The 19,446-nt window shown below is 47.7% G+C and overlaps 1 protein-coding gene across 18 annotated transcripts in view; it reads left to right on the plus strand.

Moving 5' to 3' along the window:
- The window catches only part of FBRSL1 (fibrosin like 1), a 492,401-nt gene that overhangs the window by 443,729 nt on the left and 29,226 nt on the right, over nt 1-19,446 (plus strand). The window contains exon 1 of one of the 18 annotated variants that reach the window (XM_027892628.1): nt 14,695-15,037. The exons of the other annotated variants lie outside the window; for them this stretch is intronic. Within the exon in view, the coding sequence (XP_027748429.1) occupies nt 15,004-15,037 (34 nt within the window). The 5' untranslated portion in view covers nt 14,695-15,003. Of the gene's footprint in view, nt 1-14,694; nt 15,038-19,446 lie in introns of those variants that run through there. 18 annotated transcript variants of the gene reach the window in all.

The raw sequence follows: 19,446 nt of genomic DNA on the forward strand, positions 1-19,446 counted from the left end.
TGCTGTTAAAAACTGATAGTTATTACTGTGAGATGGGGTGAGAGGGGAAAGGAGGGGCAGGATGGGAGAGCAGCAAGTCAGCTCTCCAGGAGGAACCTGTGAGTGCCCGGTGAAGCAGAAAACAACCTGAACGCAGCTGAGCTCAGAACACCGTGCCTGGCACAGGTTTGCAGCAGCACAGCTCAGTGGTCTCAGCACTGCCAGGGGAATCAGGAGCCCACTCACTGTCTCCCAGGCTTGCCTTGGTCCTGTCCCCAGGCACTCTGTCTCCAGCTGTCAGGGTCACAGACTCCCTGTCTGGGCTGGGACAGCATCTCCTGTAATCAAGTCCACCTCTCCTTCAGGGCTTTACCTCACTGAGAGCTTTCCATCACAGGAAGGTCTGCATGGCAGAGCAAACACGTCTCAGAGCAGCCACTCAGGCAATTAGCTGTGTTTTACATGAGTGCAGGTCAGGAGAGGTGTCATAAATTTTCCCAGTTTTCTTGCGTGGGGTCCACAGCGGGATCTGAGATGCTGCATCCTGTCTCTTGATCTCAGTTTTATCCCCAGGTTCTAGTTACATTTTGATGAGGTCACCATCTTGTGTGTGATTACCTTCACAGCCAGGGAACTTGAGGGGGGGTGATAATTTACAGCTGAATCTTTGGACAAAGAGTTCACCACGATTACAGGCATGTAAAAATTTCCACAGAAGCATCTGTAATAATAGATAAAATAATGCACTTATTTAGATAACAGCCATATTGCTGTGAATTACGCAGTGCTCAGGATGCTTTGCAGCTGCTCTGCTCTCCGTGCCACATCTCTCATGATTTTATCACAAGCTTACAATATTCTGTGTTTTTCATGAAACCCAGACCCTCAGAGGATTGTACCAAAACCTAAGCTTTAATTTCATTTCTTTAGCAAGAGTTTAGTCTTCCTGTCTGCAGAAAAGAGCCTGGAACTCTTAAGTCTTCTGTGCCTCAAAGCCAGCATGCAGTCACAGAGAAGCCCAAATACTTTAGTTTTAACCTCTTTTTAAAGATAGTTTGTGATCTGTAAATGCTCGGGGGTTGGCAGTTCAGGATGCCCCGAACTAATGCTAAATCCATCGTGTGAGCCCATCCCAGCGTACTCTTTTTGAAAAGTTCTGTCTAATTTTGCCACTGCCTGGATGAGTGCATCAGCTGTCTTGCATAGGCATATATGTAATTATATGGTGGCCTGAGAAGGAGGAGGACTTTGATTTTCAAACACTGTGGGTAACCGAGATAATCACCCAAGTCACAGCCAGTCACCCACGTTCAAACCAAGACTCAACACAGAAAATGGTGCAGTAAGTGCAGTCTTCCAGCCTTGTAGTGTTCTGATTTTGCAGGCCAGGCTCTGGAAAGCTCAGCCTTCTCTCTGGGAACGGGAATGTACTCTCTGTCCCCTGTAAGCTACGTTCTGTGCATTTATTAGTTCAGGCCATCACCATCCCTATCCGTAGCAGCTGTCTGTGAAATTATGATGGACAAGCAAGAGAGACCATTCACCTTAACCACTCTGTCCGGTTAGTTCTGTAAAACTCTGGCTGCAGAGGTGGCTAATTCATTAAGTTTGACACAGAGTGAGCGTTGTGTGCCTCCCAGAGCGAGGGCTGCCCCGGGCAGGGCCTGCCTGCACCGTTGGCCGTGTGGTTTGCACAAGAGACCCCCAGGCTTCTGCGCTTGGAGGGAGCCAGCACAGAGCTTTCTTTGTAGCTCCAGGCTGCAGCCGAGAGAGTTGAAAAGTTGAATTATAAACATTTCCAGGCCTTCTGGTTGGTATCTTGTGTTTTGTTTTGTTGTTTTAAGGATGTGGGGTATGTTGCTTGCATTCCCGTCAGTGAGATGAAAATGAATAGAAGCAATACTGTAGGAGATAAAATGTGTTTAATTATTTATTTGAGAATTACAGACTGAAATTGCTTTTTGATTTAAAGCATCCAAGTCACGGATATGTTTTTGGAGTAGAGAGAGACTCACAGAAACATATATATGCACAATTACCTAGGGTAATGTAAGAAGTCTCTTTGCTCAACTGCCCTTCCTCTGCAGAATTTGCTCATTTCCTTAAAGATTTTAAATTTCAAATGCGGCTTTGTTAAGTATCACGGAAAGCTAACTGCACGCTGTGCCTTGCCCACCAAAACGTAAATAAAATAAATAAAAGTCTTCATTGTATAAATGTTATGAAGTGGGTGGTTTATTTTCTTTAATTATACTTTTTATTTAAAATAAACTATAAAAGCAAAATATTATATATCCTGAGTGGGCCAGCACAAACTCAACGTTGATTGAGTAGGCACACTCTGGCTTTTCTCGGTTCATGTGAGAGCAGATAAAAGGACCATCAAACTGTAAATCAGAAGGGGAAAAAATAGAAATTCCTTCCAAGCGCATTTAGTAGTTTACATTGCCTGGGCTTTTAAAGGGCGTTTGAAAGATGCCATCTCTTTTACTCCTTGTTTATAGTTTGTTTTTCTTTTTTCTCGAGTAGCAACAGCCAGCGGGTAAGTCTCAGCGCTGTCTCCAGCTGCGGTCCCTGCTTGCAGGATGCTGGTTGTGTCTCAGCACCAGAAGGATGCTGTAGGGCGGTGATGTTAAGAGCAGCAGTTGCAACCCCCACAGAACTGCTAGGTCTTCTCAGTTCTGCTTTTAAAATACCTCAGAGACATGTTTTATTCATGGCAGATTTTGTGAAGTTTCGGCTTCTTAGAAAAATTAAACGCCGAGTATCAACCTGATTCCCTCTTCGCGTGGATGGGCACTGCAGTGCAGGGGGAGGGGAGGTGCCTGGGTGTCAGTGGAGCAGTTTGGCAGGTTACCCGTGGGCAGCTGTCCTGTGCTGTGGAATAGCCCACTGGGGACTGTGCAGACAGGGCAGCCCTGCCCCTGGTGCAGGTCACCATCGCCAGGGCATTTGTCAGCCCTGCCCCTGGTGCAGGGGGAGCTGGATCTGACCCCAACTCGGCCGTGTTTCCTTCTGGGCAATCAGTGAGAGTGATCAATGAGACCAGGGCGCGCTGTTTAATTGCAAATGGATCTGGTTACTCTTTTGTGTGCAGTGCTGGGGAGGTCTGTAAGTCCCAGCAAGAGCCTTCAGGAGCAGAGGATGCTGTCAGCATGTCGCTGCTTCTGCTGCTGCTCTCACCGCCCCTCCCGAGACCAAGGCCTTCCTCCCAGGACAGGGATGGGGCTGATGACCCAACCCCACTGTCCCAGTCAGCGGTTTCTGGTTTGGTGTTTCTGTTAGCTTCGTTTGAAATGAGTGCTGGAAGTGCTGGAGCTCTCTGTTCCTGTCCCGTGGGAGGGCAGGAGGGGGCCAGGTTCGGGGCTCTCTTTCAGCCGTGGGGTTCCTGCTGTTTTCTTCTTTAATAACCGTGCTAGTCATGCCTGTGCTCCCCGCTCCCCTCACCTCCCTGCTTCGCTGGCCATCCTTCCTGCTAACAAGGGCTGAGCACATTCCCTGTGGAGCCTGTTAATGTTGCTGCTGAGCTGCCCAGGGACTCGCAGTGTGAGGCTTTCCTTCCACCTCTGCTGCTCGGTGAGCTCGGCCCCGGCTCCCGGGCTCTGTTCAGCCAGGTAAAACCATACTGAGTCCATTCACTTCCCTGGGTTTATTTGGGTTCACACCAACGTATAAGAGCAGGACTTGGCAGAGTGTTTATGTTTGCGCGTCTGTGTTTCTGAAAAGGATATTTGTTCTAGTTTGTTGGTTTTTTGGTTTGTTTTTTTTTTTCCCAAACAGTAAATATTTTCTTGTAAATCGCTGGGTGAGGAGAGTGACTACAGTGCTTTTAGTTCACGTATTTGCTTTAAATTGATGGCAAGGTCTTACAGGAGGTAATAGGAAATTAAAATCTTTTTATATTTCTTTTAACTGTCCTGCAAAATTTATTGCAGAATTATATCCCCACTCTGGGATTCTGTCGGACAGTTCAAAAAGCCTGTGGAAAGGTTCTTGCTCACCATTAAATTTTAAAAGTTATTCAAGTAATTTTATGGAGCCCTATTAAGTTTCTGAAGAAACATACCAGTTTCATCACTAATAAATTCTTAAAGGCTTATCCAGAAGGGAATAGTCAGACTTCCAGATCTTTCTCCAATGAAATGGACATTAACGTTTTGCCCTGTTGAAGATACACTCTTAAAAGGTGAGCAGCAAAGCTGGGAAGGCCTGATTACAGCCCAGTACATCAGAGAGCACTGTGAGCTGCTGTACTGCTGGTCAACCCCCTGGGGTTTGGGTGGAGATTTTAGGAAGGAGAAGTTTGTTTTGAAAGGTGAGGAAGAAGATTGCAGATGCATCTCTACAGAAAAATCCTTGCATGGTGTTAAACTTAGACCCTGGCATCTGTTTCTGAGCACCATCGTGATCAGGAGAGGTTGCAGCCTTGGGAAAGAGAGACAGTGCAGCCTGGAGGTCCCCGTGTCTCAGGCACTCACGGTGCTTTCAAAATAATATAAAGCAATATGCTCACTGTGCTTTTCCACCACATCCAGAAAAGCACATGGAAACTTCCTCCCAGTGAAAGGAAAGTATCAAGCTGGCTTTGTGCTTAACTTAGTGCCCGCAAGCACCTTTCCTGCGGGTGCAGAGCCACCTGATGAACAGTGAATGGGCTGGGAGGGAAATAAAATGTGTAATTGCCAGTTTCCTTCATTGCGCTCCCTCTCCCGTTGTGCATAAAGGAGGCTATTTAAGTCTCAGCTGGAGTGAGGTTTGGTAATAAGCAGACATCTATGAACCTGCATCTGCTGCTGCTGTCTGCTAAGTTTGTTCTGTATTTCCATATTTATTGACGAGCCTGTTTTGGGAGAGATCTGTCTCCTGAATGCTCCCTGTCTTGGAGCGCAAGACCCGTGGAAGAAGAGTTTGTCCCTTCAGACCCGTGGGTCCCTTGTCCTTCTGGCATCTTGGGACGTGTAGGGCCAGGCAGCATCGCTCAGGTTCACAGCAGAGTTTGCCAACTGACCTCAAGCTGCGTTGACTTGTGAACATTAAACTGCAGAGCAAAACCAGAGCCTGCTCCCTGGGAATCGAGGAAGGCAGGGTGGCAGGGAAGGGCCAGCCCTGTTGGATGAAGCAGCTAACATTTTCATTTACTCAGTATTCTGTGATTTGGCTTCCAAACAGCTAAGCTACCCCAGCCAGCTGCTTTCCTCCATGGTTGGCCTTCTCTGGGCACAGGAGAGGAGCTCACGGTGCAATCTCTGCAGAGACAACCTGATTTAATACAGGCTTAATCACTGAGCTTTGAATGTTTATACAATAATGAACATGTCATTATTTTTATTATGGAGTCAGTCTTTGAAACTGAGCTAGAAACCTGAAACCAGCCACTAGAATGTGTCCATCACATTCTGTACCAATCAATTTAATAGTCAAAGTGGAGCAGATTATTTTATACTTTTCTTTGGATCAACAGAAGAGTTTCCTGAGCATAATGTACCTTTTGACCTGAAATCCTTTTGTGTTGCAGGCCAATCTCTGGCCTGTCCGTGTCATTCTAGCAGTACATGCTGTACAACAGCCTTCAGCAGACATCTGGGGCCCCCCATGGACTGGCAACCTCGTCAGTCAAGCTTGGTGCTGATGCCAGGGCAGAAAAGGGCCTGACTCAGAGCTTGTGAGCAGCAGAGCACCCTTTTGCCAGCCGTGCAGGTGGGAGCAATTCAGAGATACTCTGAAGATACTCCAAATGGTGGTGTGTGCTATACCAGCTTAAATGCCCCCAAGAGCCTGTGCCAGTCATCTCAGGGCTGGTCCAGAGAGAAATACTGCCTGGGCTACCCTGCTTGCAGCCTCCCCAGTAACACCAGTGCTTTAGACTAAGAACAGGCCAGCATGGCAGACCCAGAATTTGAAAACACTGCCAGAGGAGCTCTCCCCTGTCTTCCCATCACTTTTCCTCTCCTCTCAGAGACTGAAGAGGAGTGGATCCAGGTTTTTGGCTCAGGCCTGTGCCTGCTGCATGCATTTCCCCCAGCACATGGACACAACTATAAAGCTCTTTCTGCATCATTTCCTGCAGGCATCTACTAAACATGCCACCCAGGTGTCCCGGTGTAAAGCCACTTCTTGCTGTGTCTGCTTCTGTTGCTGCTGGCGGGCTTTCCTTTGCACGCTCACGGCAGGGCCCCCATCACAGTGTGTTCATTTTAAACAAAGAGTGCCTTTTGATTCTGGAAGGGTCTTTCCCATCAGGTTGTATCAAGAGTTTCTCTTAAAAGGGCAGGCTGGGTTTTGTTTTGTTTTATTTTCTGTTTTCCTCTCTTTTAATATGATCCCTGCAATTTTGTTTTCACTGAAATATTGACTGGCAGCATTGCAAATTGCCTGCATGCAGTCAGGAGCTTGCCAGCACTTTCTTACTCAGCTAGCCGTCAAGGTTGTGGATTCCACCGCAACCGGTGCCAGGAAAGCTGTTGATCAAAAATATTCCTAACATCTGTGAGTCCTCTCCATCCAAATGAGATGTAGTTACATTCTCCTTTTCCCTGCGCTCCTTCCAAAGTGTTGCTTCAGACACCTAGAAAGCACTGGTTGCAAATCATAAGCTGATCTCTTGTTTGATTTGCAGCTCCATTTCCAGCTCTGTCGAAATCCAATATAAACTCTGAAGTGCCCTTCCCCCCCCCAAGCATGAGACGTGAAAAATATCCTCGTCCCGAGGGAGAGCAGACAGGGTGCGTTTCTCTGCCCCATAACTCATTGGATCCAGATGCTGTCCCGTGCTGTCCGTGGCCACTGTGCTCCCAGGCCAACAAGGAGGGTCTTGTGTGGGTGGGGAGGGAGGACACGGCCAGAGCAGGGTCCCAGGCGTGCCCAAAGCCTCGTCCACGCACACGTGTGTGCACACACCATCCTGCCAGCGCAAGGAGGGGACTGGGGGGCGGGGAGGAAAAGCCTGATTTCCCTTCCACCCTGTTCCTACCACCACCAATTCACAAGCCAACTATTAAATAATTAACGTACCCAGTGGGGCAGGAGGAATCAAAAGCTGTTGTGTTCCCAAGTTTTCCCTGGCTCTGAAAGGCACGGCTCACTGTGTATTCTGGCACCTCGGAGCGGGTTTTCCTCCCTCCTCCGTCTCCCCCTTATTATCCCGTATGTGTGCTGGAGAGGGAAGTGGCGTTCCCAGCCCAGCGGGGGATGACTGTTATTTCAGACTAGCAACAGGGGAAAAGGAACAGCCTGTTGCCTGATTGATGTTTGTTTTTTGTGGACGGACACCAAAGGTTCATTAGGGATGGAAGGTTTGGGAGGAGGGGGGCGGCGGCGGGGGAGACGCTCGCTCTTAAGGAACTATTGTACCCCCGTGCACTAACCTGGGCCTGCACTTTCTTTGACTTCTGTGAATGTCTCAGCTGTACCGTGCTGGCCCTGGCGACTTTAGGAAAATATACACGCCACAGAGGTTCCAGTGAGAGCTCTGCCATGGGGGGGTCAGGGGAAAAGGAAGGGGAGGAGAGAACAATGCAGTAGGTTTTGCCGTAATTAATTTCAAATGTGCTGCTCATCTGTTCTCGGGTTTCAAAGGGGAACAAGGGGAGCTTGCAGGGCTTTTCCTACCACATCTGCATCTTTCCAGAGGTGGGCTTGGAAAGGCATCTTTCCTTCCATCTGTGGGTTTGACCAGTCTGGCAGCCTGGAGCGCTGAGGGCAGCACAAGCCAGTGCTGAAAATGATGTGGTGTCAGAAGGTGGAGGAGAGGGAGGGGAAGGCGGGGTGTGGAAGAGCTTCTCTTCATACCACATTGGGTAGATGAATCTGGAGAGACTGAGGAGGCTGGTATTGGGTAATGCAGATTTCTCTGCAAAGAGCACATTTCTTTAAATAACAGATGTTGTTATTTGCTGCTGTTGTTGGTCCTTAAAAGCTTGGAGGTTATGGTGCAGGTGAACAGTGTGGTTAGAAAGCTTTTAAAGCTTTGGGTCAAATTCTCAGTCTCTTGCTGACTTGGTGCCTTTGAAAAATCTCCCTTCCTATAGCTGTGTGGGGAACCAGTCAGTTAGTGTTAACCCTTTGGTATTACGGCATCTTGAGCAGGAACAGTTTCTCCTGCGTGCAGTGTCTCAGATCTCATCTGGTGGACTGTGCTGAGTGACACACAGAAGAGGGGCTTGCCATCTGCTGTAGGGCATTGGCCTTGTGTCCTTTGCCTTCAGGTCTCAGCATCGATGAAGTCACACAATTGCAGCAGTAAAGAGGAGTGAAATGGGGCTGTTAGGTTATTGACTTTACTCCACTCAACAAGATACCCAGATGCTAATTTGATAGCCCTATGAATCTTAGCCAGAAAAATCAGTAAAACAGAAACTTAAACTGCTCTAAATTACTGTTAGTGCTTTAACAGCTCTATTTTCAAATTGCTCTTTGCTTAGAAGCTTGCACTGAACCCTGAAGCTGGTGGATAATGACCTCTTGTTTAAACACGTGGCTACTTTACAATCCTTAGCTCTTAAAAAAACCAACCTCAATATTGGGTGGTGAACATTTCTGAAGTTTGGCCATAAAGAAAACATTTCTACAGGATGATTGAAGAAAGTTGTTCTCTTTTCTGGTCAGAAACCAGTTCAGTGCAGCCACAACGTACTTGAACACCCCAAAGGTCCTTGAGGCTGGCGCTTGTTTGCGATGCAGTTCTCTCCAGGACGCCAGTGCTGGTCTGTGACAAGCAGAGCACGACCACACAGTGATAAATGTTTCTGTGGTTCTTTGGAGGGGATGTAAATACTGCAGTGCTGTTCCAGACTCTCTAAAGGTGCCTGCCAGGTTTTGCAGGCTTACTAAAAAAACTGAATAGACTTTCTGGCCCTGCTGTGGGACTGGCTGCTGGAAGCTGGTCAGGGATGGTGTGCCACCAGACATACGTGCAGACGTGACCAGGTGCTGTGCTGGGGTGGGCACATGGATCAGGACTGCAGTGCTGGTTGTGCAGGCAGAATTGGTATGGAGAACCAAAGAAATGGGGGGAAGCCCAGAGCTTCAGGATGTGGCATATGTGTAGAAGACTGCAGGGAGTTCAGACCGTTTTTTCTATACATTTCTTGTAGAGGAGAGGGAAATTGCATTTGGAGAATATCTGAGCCCACTGCCACCCCCTCTTTGTGGAGAGAAACCCATCTGAGAAAGGAGGAAGATCTGAGCTGAGTCCAGGTTTAATTTCCTGATCCTCCTCCATAGGAAGAAATATCCATTCCTTTTAACTCTTGAACAAACAACTGCTTTGGCCACATCCTAGTGAAGCATCCCTTAGATCCCATCCAGATAAACCTGGATTCCAGCATTTGCTCTTGCTCATGGATGTTTCTGTACCTTGTGCTTGCCAGTAAATACAGGAGAGGAGCAGTACCAAGGACTCTGCAGAAAGCACATCTATTCCTCCGCCTGCTTGGCTTGGAGCTGGGTTGGAGACCATATCCTAATTCCCTGCACAGAGGGAGCAGCCATAACAGCACTTTGGAACGCAGCAGGGGAGCTCTGAATTCTCGCTCTCCAGTCTTGGCCATGCCTTTCCAGCTTGTCACCTCTCCCTTCGTCAGTTTTGACAATGAGGGAAGAAGAAAGGCGGATGGCACGGCTGGAGAGGGGAGGTGGGGGGCGAGCTGCTGTCCCGGGGCTGCAGTTCTTTCCAGGAGAACTGCTGTATCCAAGCACCACACAGCAAGCCCAGCCTTTGCCAACCATGCCCTGGGGGTCCTTCCCAAGTCAGACTTCTTTACCTGTCAAGAATAAGGCAAGAGATTAAGGTATGTTGTTCATCTCTGTGTACTGTGATGTTTCTCTCCAAGGCAGCGGATCAGAAAGGTACTGTAGAGGAGAGTTTCGCTAAAGAATAAAAGCAAAGCCCCAAGGACAGTTTTGCAGGTCTGGCTTTTTGATCTAGCACAAAACTTTGTTCAAACAGTGGATGGTTTATGCGTGGTGGAAAGGATGGAGGCTTTTGCTGGTTTTGTAAAGGTAGATCTCAAAATCCAGGGCAGAACACAGGCTCAGCCCTTGGCCTGGCCCATCAGGCTCTGGAACTGATACAGCATTCCTAAAATCCCCCATAAAACAGAGAGAGCCATCCCTTTCCATGGCCCTCCCAGGGGGTGTTCATCCTCCCTGTCCTGCAACTCCTGGAGGGGGGCCACAGAAGCACAGAGAAGCAGCAGATGTGCCTGCCATCCCAATGACTCCCGTGGGTGCTCAGTAAAACCACGGGAATCAGGGCTTTTCTTCTCTTTTTTATTAGTTACAAATGATTTTTCTCTCCTTTGAAGGATTCCTGCCACCTGTTCCAGTCAGCCAGCGAGATTTGCTTTAGAAGCTCATCTTAAAAAGGGAGAAGGGAGGGATGGGGTATTGCAGAAGCCTTGAACCACTGAGAGTTTGCCTTTGGAGATTCACAAGGGAAGATCAGGAACAGGGAATGCTGTAGGGAGGTATTAAATGAGGCCCTTTTGTTTCTCTCCTTGTAGAGCATGAAAATGCCCAAGGCATGAATACTCTGTTCAGATTACTCATGAACATTTAAATGTCTGTTCTGGTAATTTATAAAATGAAGGGGAGGGAAATGCCTTACACAAGGAAGAAAAGGGAGACCTTTACCAGCATCCAGCACTGGTAACTGGGGAGTTGCTCTGTGCTGCTGTGGGAACAGGGAGAGAAGGTGGGTTTATCTTGTGGATGCAGCAAAGCTTTAGTCCCCGGAGATGTGGTGTGGCACAGGAGAGGCTGACTGCTCCCTCAGTGCCTTTTTCCTCCTTTCGTGGTGGGGAATATTCTTTCTTCCTTCCTGCCACTCCTGGTTCTGTTTGGTCTTAAAAGAGGCCAGGATTTTTCAGAAACGTGCAGCACCTGATGCGAGGGGAACCTGGCTTTGGTTTTAACGAATGAACGGGAAGACACATTCGGAGCAGGTACTCCGAGCCTCGGGCAGGCTGAGAGCTCTGTGGGAACAGCCAGCTCAGAGCCAGCCTGCCTGCCAAACAGAGGGGTGGGAGAACTCCTTTAAAAACACAGCAACACCTACTGTCTGTGAGAGATTATTCCATAATTGTCCTTGCTTCCATAATTGTCCTTGCTTCCCACCTCTCTATATGAAATAATGGGTGCTCTGTCCTTGCTGGCCTGATTGCCAGTTGTGAACTGACCACAAGGTAAGGTGTGATAGCCCAGTCATTGCCATCAGCCTAATCTGTAACGAAAACACTGTTGCTGGTGTTTTTCTTGTGATAATTATCCCACTGTGAGGTCCACAACCCCAGAATAGACCAGTGCTACTGTTTCCTGTCTTTTTGGGAACAGGCAGATGCCTCTGTCGGATGAAGAGGTGCTGCTCCATTTGGAGAGGTACCCAGGAAAATCAAAGGGGATGTGGCCAGGCCAGTAAGAAGGCTGGGCAGGGGCATGAGGGTGCCCTGGGGTGTTACAGACCCAGCAGGCCAGCCAGACACGTTTGTCTCTTCCCTGTGAAGTGTCCCAGTCCTGTGTCACTCCAGTGGAAGGACCCTCAGGCCTCCAGCTCCATCTGGGATCCTTGTTACAGCTGCATCTGGGGGTGACCAGGGCTTACCATTTCCCTCCTGGTTACATCAGACAGTCAGTGGATAGACAAAACGCTAGATTAAGGATTAGCATCCTTAGTTCAAGCCAGGGAGGAGGAATCTAAAATGGAGCCGTGTTAGAAGCTGCTGCCCCTTCATTTTGCCTGTGGTTGTGGGCACATATCTGTGCAGGTTTCCTGCCACTGACAGTGCAAAGCAAATATAGGTCACTGCACTGTTGGGGTGAGGAATCGGGAGGATGGTGTGGATTTTATTCCTTTCAGATATTTAGGCTAGAGGCTCTCGTGCTGTCAGAGCTGGATCAACTCTCAGCCGGTTTGCACGCAACATATGTGATAGATTTTGCAAATGAATATGTTAATGTGGGAGGGGGTGGTTCCCTGAAACTAACCCCTGGCAGTTTGGAGTGGTGTCCTCGAAAACAAAACCATATTGTGTCCTTAAAACCAGTGGCACCAGAACTTGGATTGTGCCCCTTGAGAGATGAGGCGTTTCCTTTGTAATTGTTGGACTGATTAACCATTTGGGGTCCTTCGGAACAAATGCATTTCCCCTCCCTGCAAGGATCTAGGATGTCATCTGCAACGTAATGTGAGTAAAGGTGCCTCCAACCATTGCTGAGGGGCTGAGGTGAGGACCTGCATCATCACTGCCCCTCTCTGGGAGCATCTTTGCTGCGGAAACTGTAAATTGCTTCTTACTGTGCTGAGATTTCCTATCAGTCACAAGTACTTATTATTTCTGAGCCTTCCCTCGTGTAGAGGGCAGCACTCCTCCAGCCTGTGGGATCTGGAGTTGATGGGGGGCAGGTGGCTTTGAGTAGAGGTACACAGGCTCAATTCTGACATCACAGAGAACTCCTTGCAGGATAATACAGATCTAATGAGTGAAAGATGTTGCCTGCTGTGCTAATGGGGAGTGGAATCTCTCAAGAATTAGCTTGGACCCCACTTTCCCCTCCTGAAGTGCAAGAATCTGGGATTACAGAAACTTGCCAAACCCGAGTTGCTGCTTGGTGCTGGACTTTGGCTTGTTTGTGTTTCTGCAGTTTGGAAAAACTGTGACATGGAGAGGACTTGAGGGAAAAACTTAAAGTGAATTCAGTGGAATTGTTGGTACACATGGCAAACATGTGAAAACAAGAGTATGAATTATGCAGCAATTACTGTCTTGGAAAAGTACCTGCAGGCTAAGCCCAGATGCTTCTCTCTTTCCTTCCACCCAATGCTGAAATAAAAACGTGCAGCAGTTTCGTGTGAGACCATTCCTGGGATTATCCTTACAGGAGTCTGAGCCTGTACTTGCTTGTTGCCCAGGAGAGAGGTGAGTTCTGTGGCAGTGCCTGCCCAGATCCAGCTCAGCCCTGTAGAAATTGTTGAGCTTGTGCCTGATGCTCATTGCAGAACCCCTGCAGTGGGTGGAAAGGGGCTCCAAGGAGTCAGTGGGAAGAGGAGCGTAGAGCAAACATTTGGGTTTGCAAGTCCTGAGTTACTGTTTGAGGCTTTTTGCACATTCTGGCTGGCATCTCAGCAGTCCATGCAGCCTTCGCTCTCCAGCCTTGAAGGACTTTTTTCCACAGCCATAAAACCCTCACACAAGAAGAGATTCAAGAGCACCTTTTCATTAATAAGGTGTGATTCCATTGCAGTGCACGACACAGTGTTCCTCTGTTAGGTCTTATTAGATGCCAGATCGTACATTATCCTCCAGCAGATCCATCACTAAAGTATTTCCAACATTTCCACTGCCCATTGAAGAATTCACACTTCATCAAAGGAGAAGGCTGGAAGGAGCTTTGCAGCTGCACTTCCCACTCTGAGATCACGCTGAAGGAGTTTGCCTTCTGCAGTGCAGTGAAGTGTTCTTTCCCTTATTGCATACCAAGCCGCTCTTCCTGTTTAGGAGGAAAAACCAATCATCCCTCACATTTTTCTTTCCAAGCATCCTGCAAAGCCATCCCTCACGTGCTGTTGTATTCTCAAAACGTGGTTTCTGTTGAACCAGGTGGGACAGAAAAGATTTTTCTGAAGGCACGACGACTGCCAATGTGGGCAATGGAAACAAAATTACAAAGAATCAAGAACTGAGAACTGAAGAAAAGCTCCTCTCTTATAGCACTTTTGTTATCAGTAGCTAATACGTGTGATTCACGTGCAACACAGTCCAATTTTCTTGATCTTTACAGGGGGGGTGTTTAAAGGAAGAGTGAACTTTTTCAGTCTTAAAAAAAAGCAAAAGGCCATCTGTGACTCCCTGATGCTGCTTATGAACCTTTTTTGCCTGTGCTGTGCTGTCAGTAGCTGTATTTATTCATTGCTCACTCCGTGAATTAAAATGTTGAGGCAGCTCCTGACATCCTTCTTCCAGCGCATCCTTCTGGAGCGAATATTTGGTTGCCATAGGGACCAAATCCAAAGGGCACACACCATTCAAGTAAATGTTCCTTGATTAACAACTTGCAGCTTGTCCCTTAAATATTTTAATTATCCACGTTGCAACTGGAAGTGTTGTTAATGTGTTCGGTCTGTTAATTTCAGTATCTCCGGTTTTTTCTTAAGATGCCGTTCAGGCAGGTCTGGGGCTGCATTGTGACCATGCAAAGAGGTGTGAGGTGGGAGACCTCATTGCTCCTCAACTCGCAGGGAAATTCTTCCAGTTCCTTTTCATCTTGGCCCTGGATTCTCAACCAGGTTAATGGAAAGAGGTGCTGCTGCACAACTGCAAAATGGAGGCGATTTGGTAACAGCTAAACGTGTGGATTTAGGGTAGTAATGTGCTGCCACCAAATCCAGGGAGGGATCTCCCTGGAAGGTGCCTCCTGGAGCCTGGGAATGCAGAGGGAGGGCAGTGGGAGAGACTGCAGGGCACGAGGAGCTGCTGGTTGGAAGGCAGTGGCCCCACTTGACAAGCACTCAGTCTCAAGTGTTGTTTTCACAAATTATAAGCATATTAGCGCTAATGTGACAGCAGTTACTGAACTGTGAGGGCTGGACCTAACAAATAAACAGGATGGAGTTTTGCTTGTTTGTGCCTGGTCAGTCACTGCTCTCAGTGCCTGTTTAGCAGAGACTCTGTGACCTTGCAGCAGAACTTCCCATCTTCAGAACTCCAGCTGTAACATCAGGTGTGGACCTTAGTGAAGTTACTGAGACCATTTCTAAACAGATTGTTTGCCACCCTTTTGTGTCTTTGAGTTTTGACTTCCCTGGGCCAGAAAAGCAGCTTTGGCACTCCACACACTGACTGCAAACGTTGCATGCAGGAGGTCTCCTGCAGTCTGACATCCAGCGAGGACCACTGCAGACTGAAATCCAGCAAAAATTACTGCTGCTGTCCTTGTTACCCCTGAAAATTTAAATGGCAGAATGTAGCACAGAGCCTCCTAAACAGTGTGCTGCAACAGTGGCTCTGGAAGGTACAAAGCGTGTGTGGAATGGGTTTTGTGGCTCTTCAGCAAAGATCTCCAGGTGGGTTTTCTTCCCTGGCATCTTCAGTCCTCTGTGCTCTGCATTTCCCTCCTGCTGGTCCTGTGGATGTTTTACTGGCTTCCTGGGCTGCACAGCCAGCTTGATGCCACCATGTTTCCATGAAAGAGGACCTGCCTCTAGCAGAACCTGCAGCAGACTTTGGTTGAAACACTCTTCACTCTTGCTGGCACTTGCTGCAGTCTGTTGGCCTTCACCTGCCTGCCCCTTTACCTGCTTCTGTTCTGGCCTTGCCTGATCCGGTGTCATTTTCCCGTGTGTGTGCTGAGCCTTGTCCAAGGCTGTCTCAGCATATCCAAGGGTGAGTGACAAGGGGAAGCAGCTGTAATGTGACTCCCATCGTGGACAGGAGCCAGTGCCCTTAGGCTGAAGGGTAAGGTATGAACTCATCTTGATTAGCTCCGTGGTGTGGGTCCATCACCACTTAATTGGCTGCCAATAGTTCCCCTAAGGAAGGGAGATGGATTGGGCTCAGGGGCCTGCTGGAAGGGACCAGCCTCTGAGAGCAAGGATGTGTGCAGAGAAACGTCTTTCACCTGGAAAGGACAGGGAGTGAAACGGCACTGAGAGCCGGGGTGCGGATGGTTCCTCTTCCTTGCATCAGGACAAGCATCAGTTGTCCCCCAAGAATTTGTGTGACCCTGCATATGCTTGGCTGGTTAGGGCAGTCATCTCCTGTTCCCAGCAGAGATGATCTGGTGTTTCAGAATGTTCTTTCCTGCCTTTTTCTGGTTTTGATTAGCAAGTGTGCTTTCTCAGCCAGACGTTGACTTAACTTCTCCAGGCTGGACGATCTGAAAGGTCATTCACGCTCCTCCGGAATAATCTCACTTTCTGATTTTACTTTAAATCATTCTTTGGGAGTTTGGAGTTCTCTGATGTCATTTAAAAAAAAAAAAATAAAGTGAAAACCTTCATAAGACTGTGCAGATGAAACAAAATTGTTGTCTTAGCCCACACAGGGTATTATGCAGCCTGGCAGATCCCTTCCTTGTAGCAATAAGAAAAGGATTTGGCATTTAACCTCTTGAAATTAAACCAGAGTGTGAACTTCAATAGTTCAATCTTATCAGGGCTTTGCTAGAATAACAAATTGTGAAAAAATGTAATCATGTCTCCAATGTGACCTTGGCAGATCTGCCTCTGTGATGTGAGAGAGATTAGGTAACTCTAAGCAGATGTCTGTTTATTTTGAAAATAATAGTTATAAAATCTTTCTTTTCCCAGTTTGTTTGCACTGCCTGTGAAGGATATGACAGAGGGAATTGTGGTCTGCATGGAGCTCTCTGTAACAGGCTGCTCTATTATGCTGAGCAGTAATTGCTCTTGGAGGTTTGAGTTATTGATCTATTGTTGGGGGTTCAATTTCAGCGTAAAGACCTGTGTTCATGATTTAATTGGAGTGATTAATAACTCACTTGCAGGCTAGATGGGAATCAATAAGGATTTCAAACAGCAAAAGTAGTACATTCTCTCCTGTAATGTAGTAGTTGATGGTTTATTATTTGCCCTTGTTTGCCTAATTAAAATCATAAGATTCCTGGGTATATAGCGGTTCTGCCTGTTAAAAAGCTTCCATCTGGAGCTGAGGAGGTGTGCTTGCTTGCCTTCATGTTTGGGGGGGGTGTCTTTCTAAACAATTTATTTACCTTGTTGCATGTCTGTCACTCAGATCAGAGGCACAATATGCCATCACACATAAAAAAAACCAGGACAAAACAAGACAAACATGCCTTTAGTACCCACAAGAAGCTTTAGCAGTGTTTTCTGGCCAGGGAGGTGGAGTGGCTCCTACGTCACTGGTTTGTAGGCATTCAGCATCTGCTTAGGAGCAGCGCTGAAGAGATTCAACCCACTTGATCCACCATTCTAGCCCGAGATTAAAAAGCCTGTATGAAACTTTCAATCTCATTACGACGCCAGCATCCACAGGAGGTGCTTTAGCTGCAAATCCAGTTTCAGCTCTGCATTGAGGCGTTGCCAGCAGCAGCATTGCTGGGAAAATGCAGTGTGACTTACTTTGGGGGGATTTGCATGGTGATCCTCCTTCTGTGTGCTGTGGCCCCAATCCTTGTGTTTGGCACCCGTTCTCGTTCAGCTCCTGCGGCTCTGGTGTGTCATCGTGCACGCTCACAGCTAACGTGCCTCGATAGAGCATGGAAAGCTCCCAAATCTCCAGGAATAAAACATCCCATTAAAGAACCATAAAGCAGCAAATGGGCATCAAGTCCACAGGCCCTAATGCTGTTGTCCCCAGTTTCTAGGGGAGGGGGTGAAGCCTTTCTGTGCTGCAAGCTTTCAAAACAGCAAAGGCTCTTGTCGCTGCAGCTGGCCCAGGAAAACGTTTAGCACAGGGGGTCTGAATCTTCTTTTTGATTTGCAGAGTCCAGTCAGCTTTCTGAAAGGTGGATGTGCAGATTCCTGTGTGTCAATTTAATCCTGGTGATGGTAGACCTTTTCTTTTTGATTAACATTCACAGACAACTTGGTATATATGTGAGCCACAAACTGAAAACACTGATCTGCATGGAAGTGTTTTGATCTTAAAGAAATGTTTCTTTAGGAAATCTTTCCTGCTGGTCCTGAAAGAACTGAAGTAAATGTGAATTTGCCACGTTTGAGTTTTCTGAGCGTTGCTGGGGTGGTGGTGAGGGATATGTGCAGAGCCAGCACCGGGGAGCGCCCACGGGACCTGTCCGTGTGGGTGTAAGAGGAGAGAGGAGCTCTCTCTGCTCAGGAGTGCTCCTAACATGAGAGTGGTGGAGCATGTCAGCCCTTCACTCTCAGAAGCTGCTGGTTCTGTTAAAAATGTGAGCTGCTGCTCTCCATGTCGTGACATTATGAAAATGACTTGAAGATATTTCACTTTTAAACTCGGGCGCTTCGGAAGAAAGGGTGGGGGGAGACACCCTTGGAAGTTAATTCTGAGGACCAAGCTGACAGCTTTTTGCCACTGTTGCTTTCTTCTGGGTTGAAAAGCTGAAGGCTTGTTACAGCCCCAGCGTACAGCAATCTAGCAGGTTAAATGACTTGGGCAACACAGTTTATTAAAACTGGCAAGTGCTCGCTCCAGTTCTCTTCCTGATAGTCAGGGCTGTCTGGGAGAGTAATTGATAGTGGCAGCTGTTGGGAGGGTGTTTCAGATTGCAGCAAAGCGATGTGACTTGACAGACAGCTCTGTACAAATGAACTGAGTGATAGGGGCCGAATCCTGAGCGGGCTGGGAAGGAGCTTCCCGCTGGAAGCCGCGGCAGCTCTGGGTCTCAGGGATGGGCTGAGGGAGCAGTGCCAGGAACAAAGGCCAGCTCGGCAGTGCAGGCTCACAGCCAGGTGTGAGGGTTTGTGCTCGAACTCAGCTTACTTTTCTCTGTGAGGAAACCCTGCAATTACTCGTGGAGAACCCACGGGGAGCCTGTGGCGTTCAGAGGAACCCACGGCACGACGTTGCTTTGCTGCAGCCTAACGCGTGTGGTGCTGCTGTCACGATGGCAACTCGGCCTTTGCTTCTCAGTGCTAACAATCATTCACTTTACACACCGTGGACCCTTCCAGACAGCAGTTTTATGTGCAAATCCCGGGTCTTTATTTCTTACCTCGAGCTGATTTGTGTTAAAATAGGTGGAGGAACTCTGTGCCCCATATGTTGGGTGCTTCTGTGCTGTAGCTCTGCTTGCCTTGCCTTCCCAAACCAGTCTAATCATTTAATGTCTTAAGTGGTGCTACCCTTCTAAAATGCAATGAAAAAGCCATCTATATAAAAGCAAAAGCCAGCTAGGGATAAAGAATTAGCACTTAAATATTGATTTTCCCTTGTAAGCACTCTAGCAGTGTCAGTGTTATTGCTGCCAGTGCAATCTTGTGCTTATGCTATGTTGCATATCCACAATACATTATGCAGCAGTCTTAAAATTCAGTATAAAATAAAATAAAACACTAAATGTTTACTGATGTTCACTGAATGCACGCCTTTAGTTACTTCTTTGTTTTGACCTGCTGCAGTCAAGTCATGCTCTTCTTTACTAGTTCCCCTTGCTGATGCTTCCAAACTCTTCTCAGGGACTCATCAACCCCCTCTGAAATACTCAACTTCTTGCCACATGCAATTCCTGTGGTGATGCTTTTGCAGCGTTTCTTGCTGGAATTGTAAAATGGAGCAGGGTTCATTCACCACAGCCAGCCTGGCCTCTGTCTGTTTTCAAGGATGTGTTCAGGGTGGATAGATGGGCTGCAGATGGTGCTTGTTGTGTTTCTTGGGAAATTGCCATTGGTAAAGATGTCATTGATGGATGTAGCAGAGGAATTTCTTTCTCACATCACCCCATCACCCTTGCTGTTTGAATGCAACGAGGGAGACTGCAGGGAGACTGCAGAAAGCCGTCTGAATGACTCCA

This window comes from Empidonax traillii, unplaced genomic scaffold, assembly GCF_003031625.1.
Source record: "Empidonax traillii isolate 1590-97213 ecotype Southwest subspecies unplaced genomic scaffold, ASM303162v1 scaffold361:size2146424, whole genome shotgun sequence".
NCBI classification, from domain to species: Eukaryota; Metazoa; Chordata; class Aves; order Passeriformes; family Tyrannidae; genus Empidonax; species Empidonax traillii.